The 7,880-nt window shown below is 31.1% G+C and overlaps 1 protein-coding gene across 1 annotated transcript; it reads left to right on the top strand.

Moving 5' to 3' along the window:
• Positions 1-2,397, top strand: LOC120252918 (heme-binding-like protein At3g10130, chloroplastic). Its single transcript, XM_039261114.1, has 8 exons — positions 1-255; positions 349-435; positions 509-579; positions 864-965; positions 1,057-1,161; positions 1,244-1,379; positions 1,967-2,076; positions 2,155-2,397. Exons 1-8 carry the CDS (start codon positions 54-56, stop codon positions 2,227-2,229), a joined length of 888 nt encoding a protein of 295 aa, XP_039117048.1. The 5' UTR covers positions 1-53; the 3' UTR covers positions 2,230-2,397.
• Positions 2,398-7,880: the final 5,483 nt, after the last annotated feature.

Genomic DNA, 7,880 nt, shown 5'->3' with positions numbered 1-7,880 from the left:
AGCTAATCAAATAAATTATAAAACTTAATAGCAAAAAAAAAAAAGAAGGAAAAATGGCACTACTCTTGAACTCGAGTTGCTTCTTCGCGAAACCTTCGATTTTTGAATCCAAAGGGCACCGGAATCCAACGGCGGTCTTCGCGTCAGCGGCGGAGAGAGGTGGCGTTGCTTCCCGGAGGAATCAATCAGGATTGGAGACTCGCATCTCCCTTGTTATGGCACTGGTTTCTCAGACCTCTTCGCTCTCTCGGCGATGTGGGTATAGAACGAATTGAATATTTGAATCCCTCATTCAATTCATGAGTTACTTGATAATCTCTGATGGAATTCGTTTCGAATTTGGTGTAGTGTTGAGTGAATTGGCAGCAGAGACTGCGAAATATGCATTTCCGAAGAGATTTGAAGCTCGAAATCTGGAGGAGGCGTTCATGGCTGGTGATTTTTTACTTCATAGATCCCCAAATTTGAATGATTATTTTAGAAAAATTTCTCCTTTTTTTTCTTGCAGTTCCCGATCTGGAAACAATCAAATTTCGCGTTTTGAAGCGAACCGAGCAATACGAGATCAGAGAAACCGAGGTATAATTTTCTCTCAGGATTAACACACATTGCTTCAATGAGGAATTTTTAGTTTAGAACACAAGACTTCAAAGATTTCCACTTTGGAATTAAGATTAATGGTTATCTGGAAACAGTTTTTGGTTCTATATTTTATATATATGAGTTGAAGTGTGAGTTTTATATGTGTTCATTTGGAGTTCCCATTTTCCAATAGCTGTTCATATTGTTGTTAAACAGATAAAAACCTTTTTGTTTTCAAAGAAATTTGAATTTTTTTTTTTGTCTTTTGTTTTGTTGTTTAGCCTTACTTTGTAGCTGAGACAACAATGCCTGGAAAGAGTGGATTTGATTTCAATGGTGCATCTCAGTCATTCAATGTTTTGGCTGCTTACCTATTTGGTAAGGTATATTAGGAACAATGATATTGATATTGATACTTTGATTTACAATAATTCAATCTTTGTGTAGCTGAATCAAGTGATCTTACTGTCTTAGAATACTGGTAGTGAAAAAATGGAAATGACAACACCTGTGGTTACTCGAAAGGTTCAGTCTGATGGAGAGAAAATGGAAATGACAACACCTGTGATAACAAAACAAGTGAGTTTTCATTTGAAAAAAAAATGAGAAACCATGTAGTCAATGGCCTTAAGTATTACTGATTGTTTCTTCTTCTGTTAAGTCTGATGATCAAGGTAGCTGGCAAATGTCATTTGTCATGCCTTCCAAATATGGTGCTAATCTGCCATTACCAAAAGACTCCTCCGTAAGAATCAAGGAAGTGCCTCGAAAAATTGTTGCAGTAACAGCCTTCTCAGGTATATCCCTCAAGTGTACTCTCTATCGATAAAAGTGGATAAACCATGTGATAGAACAAGGATAAGGGACATAGGGCCTTGTTTTACAAAGTTAATAAACAAAAAGAATATACACCACCTATCGTTCGAATGCTTTCCTTGTTACAAGTGTACTTCTAAGCAACCATTTTAGGTCAGTGGCCACTAAATTATATTTTCCCTCTATTTGATGTAAGGCATATGTATGTTTTCCTGTTTTTGTATTTGTACCAATCTAGAATTTAGCATCTGGCTCTTAAGTTGTAACTACTATTTATCTTTCAATTTTAACTCTTGAACACCTTTGAAATAGTTATGTTTTAAGAACTACTTCAAGAGACCTTATAAAGGAGGTTGTGTGCCTCTGTACATGAAAAGATATACTCTGCTTTCCTCGAGCTTGCTGTTTTTCTACGATATTTATAAGCTAACTATTAATACTTTTCAGTTTCATGTTATTGTTACTCCACACTTACTCTTGACTCTTTCTTATGATTTATCAATTATTTTTCAGTGTCAACATCATTTAAAATATTGCTCCACTGTTTTCCTTGTTCCATCTGAGTCAGGTTTAGTTACAGATCATGATGTAAAGATCAGAGAAGCCAAATTACATGAAGCTATCAAGAACGACACGCAATTTCAACTGAAAGAAGGTGCGCTAGTAGAAATTGCACAGGTATAACCTTGATGTACTTGGTGCTCACAAACATAAGGAATTACTTTTGTTGATTAATTAACTCTTCTGATTTTACAGTTCAATCCACCCTTTACCCTTCCATTTACTCGCCGGAATGAAATCGCACTCGAAGTTGAGAGGAAAATCAAATAGATACTTCTACAGAGCATGTATCTGCTTGTATATCTCTGTATATATTACCGAATAAAATCATTCGGGTCTTGTGATGGCCAAGCAAAGTGTATCATCAACATGAATGTTGTAAATTGACTCACACATGATTTTACTGAGAAATAAAGTTAATGCTGTCTTCACTATCAATCTTTGTATCATTTCATGTATACTGTAACATATTCGACGACCGCGACCGCAAAGTTTACACTACTATATATATATATATATATATATATATAAGGCTATCTTTTCCTTTTCTTTACACTGATGGATGAGAAGAAAAGAGGAAGAGAACCTTGAACAGTTTTGTTGCTTAAAAGTGATGATCATCATATGCTTCAGGGATACTTTGAAGAGATGGTTTCCAATCCATGCATGATCTCTTTTCATCATCAAGTGCATCACCACAAACTGAGATGACACCACTCTTCTTCATTAACATGTCCTTCAACTCCTGCTTGCTTACAACCATTTTAATCCTAAGGACACCAGTTTCACAACCAGCTTCATGGATTGCTTTGCAGATGGATACAACTTCATGTAGTTTCAAGCTTGATGGATGGTTTATAGTAGTCTTTTTTATCTCTTCCTTCTTCTCTTCACTAATGAAGCAGTTCCCCATTTTTTTGGTCTTTTGTTTTCAGAGAGAAAGAGAAAAGTGTGTTTTTGCATGGTGGAGGGGATGAAGACATGAGATTGAGTTCGTTTATAAGGAAACAATGTTGGGAAAGAACCCTCTTTTTTTTTGAAAAATTACAAAACTGCCATTGACAGTTGACAGTTGACCCCACTAAATAGTGTGTTATTTATTAGAGAGTTTAGTTTTAAACCAGTGATTAGAGTCATTAAACTTGTTTAATTAAGAGGTTGATATTCAATTACCCTGATTGCTTGTAATTATAATATATGGTCCAAATTAAATGAGAGAAGAATGAGATGCATTAATTTAGTGGTCCATATGATATGAAGAAGTTGAGTGGGTTTGTGGAATTACATTGTCAATAGATTCAACACGCATGCTAAATATGAGCCTTTTTTCAATAGGAACATAAGAAAACTATCTTTTTTTTTCTCTCTCTCTCTCTCTCTTTTTATCCATTTCTTTGAAACATTTGGCTCAACAAACCAAAAGCAAACAGCTACAATGATTAAAAGAAGAATGTTTTTCATGCATGAATAGTGAGGTTGAGCTATTTATTAAAATAAATATTTTTAATGTTTATTTGCAATTAATTGAGGTTAATTTCAATAAAGAGGTTTTAACTTTTAAGTTTTAAGTTAGATACAATGTATTCAATGTGAAAGCAAATATAAAGTAGTAAACCCAATAGCATCTTTTTACCATTTACTTTTTATGGTTTTCCCTACTTGTTTTTTCACCAATTGAAGGAAATTTAATTAAAGTGGAGATGTCCACCATGGAAGGAAGTGGGCTCGTGGGGCCACCTTTTGTCCACGTGGTGTGATCTTATTGGTTAAAAGTGGGTCGGCACCGCCTGAAAGTGCTACACTGGACCACTAGTAGATCACTAGATGGAGTTGTTATTTTTTTATTATTATTATTTTTTTATTTTTTTAATTAATTTGTTTGACTTAAGTTGCCATTACCGGCATGCGGTTCATTTGTGGAGAAAAAAGTTTAAAAGCTTTGGATTTAAGCATGCGTGAGCTAATTTTGGATATTTATTTATTAAGTGACTTGTAAGTCAGCATGAAGACTTGAAATAGTAAAACAACATTCATCAATGTTTGGATTTTTTTTTTAATAGCCACACATATTTTTTTATTATTTTACCTTTATATATTGAGCAAGACTGCAAGAGTTCATCTTTCTTTTGAATTTTAAATTTTGATGTTATTTTAATTAAAATAATATTTATTTAATTGATTCGTTAAATTGATTCTAAGTATCTCATGTTTGTTGAGACTAAATCTTTTGCATTTTTTAAATAATTAAAATATAATTAATGCATTAAATAAAAAAAAATATTTTTGTGCAATGATGAATATAATTTTTCTTTTTGATAAAAAGTCAGTGAACCATATTCATTAAATTTGAAAATATGTCAGCATATAACAATTAATAAATAAATAATGTTTGTAGCAAGAGTTGGTATTTAGTATCTAATAAGACTTCCTTTTTTCCTCAGTTTTTTTTGAATAATAGGCGACAAGCGTCCTTTTTATATGAATATAAACGGTACCAGACAGTACTGGAACCCTGATGTACAGTAATATGTATAATATAAGAATCCCGGATGAACATTATATAAACAGTACAGTGAACAGTACTGTCAAGGGAGGGATTTGAACCCATGACCTCCCCTTTATACTTTGATGTCATACCATTGGGTTATTCAATGGTTGACTCCTCAATTTTTTTTACTAATCAAGTCTTAATTTTTCAAAATAGGAAAGCTCTTATATTTAAAAAATAATAATTGTGTATAAGCATGAGTAAGAATATCAGATGAGACAAAATTATAATATAAAAAAAAAATTATTGTCAATAAAATTATAATATTAAAAATATGTGTGTTGTGATAACTCCACCACTTTGCATGTCTTTCGCATAATTTGTCTATATATTTTGTTTTAAAAAAAAAATTATATGAGATAAAATTTATAGTGAAATATATACTTTTCATCCTCAATTAATTGCTTGATTCTCGTGTAAACCATAACGGCTCCCTTTCATTATTATCAAAGAATAAGTTGAATATATTCCACTATAAAAACTTATCAACTTAAATCAATATATAACTAAAAATTACTGTTTAATGGGCTTGGGAGAGTACCTGATTGTGTTTCAAAATTACTGTTCCATTTAACGTAGTCTTGGAAAGTCCATCAAAGATAGGGATCATAAACCCTTGTAAAGTGCATTAAAAATGCACATATGATTTATGGGATAAGAAAATCATGACACTTGACAATATGGTAAAATGTGATTGTAATGGTTTATCAACGGCCACGTGTGTATTTTACTATGTGACTATGAAAACCACAGATCACCTATCCTTGCAGGCTTGCAGCACACTTATTTGAGCTATTTTCTAGAATTTTTGTTTGTAAATGGATAATCCCAGCTATCTTCAGTCATTGCATTTTTTTTTTTCACTAATTTTGTTATAATTAAAATTGATCATATATTTATCCTTTGATCATATGCAACTCACATGTTTATCCTTTGATTGATTATATGCAACTCACAATCCGAACAAATAAATCAGGGAACTTGGTGATGATCATGCATCCGTAATTTATTTACTTCTTTCAATCTTATAAAGCGCTCTTATGTGATTGCAGAGTTGTTTGATATTTTTTTGAAGCAGTCCAATAAAATGATTATGAAAAAATGATCCTACATGGTTGTCATCTCTTAGAAACAAAATTTATCTTTCCACTTATTCTCTCCTTTTGATTAATTTATTTGTTGATAATACTTTAATCGTTGAGTCACATGCCATTTTTACTAGTTATGTTTTGTTTCTATTTTGCTTACTCACCATCATTGTATTTGTACTTAATATATTTTAGATATGATCAACATCTTTGTAAATTTACCTTTCTATTTATTCTCTCCTTTTAATTAATTTATTTGTCGATAATACCTAATTCGTTGAGTCAAATATCATTTTTACTAATTATGTTTTTTTTTTTTCTATTTTGCTTACTCACCATTATTGTATTTGCACTTAATATATTTTAGATATGATGAACATCATTGTATTTGTACTTAATATATTTTTTGACAGTTAATAAAAAAATTTTGGGTTAAAAAATCTACATATGAAGTTTCTCATCCACATAAAATTTTATTTTAATTTTTTAATTTAGTTTGTTCAGTCTTCACAAAGTCTTTTCCTTTGTTTTTAATGATCTTTCGTGAAGTTGATAGACTGCACTTCTTCACATTTACAAATTAGTTTGAAAAAGAAAGAAAAAAAGAAAGAAAAAAGAGTTATTAATTTTGCACTAAAATTCTCAAAGGATAAAGTACAAACAACCCCAATGGTGGGTCAACCACACATTAATTACGGTCCAAAAAAATTAATGGTGGATTAATAATCCTTTTACATTTTCCATATCAAGTAGTACCATTTTGTTTTATTGTTGTGATAATTTTTCTAACCAAATATAATGCACATTTGTGTTTGTATATGGCATGTGAGGAAGAGACATGCACTGCAAGCAAGGTGGCCACAGTGACTTCCAACTCCATAATTCATAGCCATAGACCATATATTGGTACTTGTACTATTATTTATTGCTAGTTAAATAACTCATCAATTAAATGATTGGTATATACCGTATTGCCACTTAATTTGGCTCTAATGAAACATCCAAACCAACCACACCTAATGCAATCCTCCCACGCTATTATTTCCTCCCAACCATGAACCAAACCATGTTCCTCCTCTCTCTCTCTCTCTCTCTCTCTCTCTCTCTCTCTCTCTCTCTATATATATATATATATATATATATCAATGTGGAGACCAACAACTAGAGAGAAACGCTAACGACCAACAGATCTATTAGTACATGGGTCACCGATAGAGCTTTTACCGAATGGTGAAAATTTGATTATCGGATAAAGGCACATTTCTGAAAGTTATAAATAGTAGTTGTGTACGAGTGGTTCTAGCGCCCACGCAAACGCGGCATCGTCTCCATTTGTTTCAACGAGGCTTGTGCATGTCCCTGGAGTCTCTAGTGGGTTCACCCCACTCTTCTTCCAAAAAAAAATAAAATTAAAAAAAAACAACTAGAGAGAAACATACATAAATAAATGGATTTTAAGTAGTTTTTTTTTTTTTTAACCAATAAGAATCCACTTTTTAATACCATCCTTAATTTTTCTTTGTTTGTTTACTTTAAATAAGTATAATAAATGAGGTAATGAGTATTTGCAAGACTTGAGATCATGTTTGAGATTTGAGATGGAAGGGAACACCTAATTCATTTATTAAATGAGCTAACAAACGCATCCAATCATAGTATAATAATTAAGCAAAAACTAAACTCAATTATATTATATTAAAGATTAAAGCAAATTAATATATATACAATTCGACCTAGGAGTGTACATCTTTTTATTTTTATTTTTTATTTCCAAATTGAGTATTATTATTGATTTTTTTTTTCCTTTTTAACAAATAAACAACCAGCAACTCCATTTAATGAAAATTAAAAACATATACAAACATAAAATAAAATTATAAACCCAACAAACAAACACATATACCCACATTTTGTATAATTTTACTAGGTCTCCCTAAATAAATAGCTATGCATATATATAACCTAAAATTAGTCCATTGACTACTATCAAACAAAATTTGATCTCAGTTTCTCCTTAATTAAAGTTATTAAACAACCTACTAAGACAAACCACTAACACATTGACTACCATGAAACAAATAATTTAATAAATGTAAATTATTTTATTTTATTTATTTTATCAGCCTCACCACTTGAAATTATCTTTAAATCCTCATTTAACAAATCATGATTCTTTTACCATAATTTGTGAACAAGATAATTTGCATAAAAAGTATATATATAAAGAAATTATCAATTTCTTTGTTGGTGAAAACCTATAAACCATTGCAAAAACCTAGAAAAAA

The sequence above is a fragment of the Dioscorea cayenensis genome, chromosome 25 (genome assembly GCF_009730915.1).
Source record: "Dioscorea cayenensis subsp. rotundata cultivar TDr96_F1 chromosome 25, TDr96_F1_v2_PseudoChromosome.rev07_lg8_w22 25.fasta, whole genome shotgun sequence".
In the NCBI taxonomy this organism is placed as follows: domain Eukaryota; kingdom Viridiplantae; phylum Streptophyta; class Magnoliopsida; order Dioscoreales; family Dioscoreaceae; genus Dioscorea; species Dioscorea cayenensis.
This window is presented reverse-complemented; position numbering and strand designations above follow the sequence as displayed.

What these genes read in the sequence shown, in the direction of transcription:
- LOC120252918 (XM_039261114.1), top strand. Translation starts at nt 54, where the DNA reads ATGGCACTACTCTTGAACTCGAGTTGCTTCTTCGCGAAACCTTCGATT. An exon ending in CACCTGTGATAACAAAACAA is followed by an intron (nt 1,162 to 1,243) that starts GTGAGTTTTCAT and finishes TCTTCTGTTAAG; the next exon opens with TCTGATGATCAAGGTAGCTG. An exon ending in TGCAGTAACAGCCTTCTCAG is followed by an intron (nt 1,380 to 1,966) that starts GTATATCCCTCA and finishes CATCTGAGTCAG; the next exon opens with GTTTAGTTACAGATCATGAT.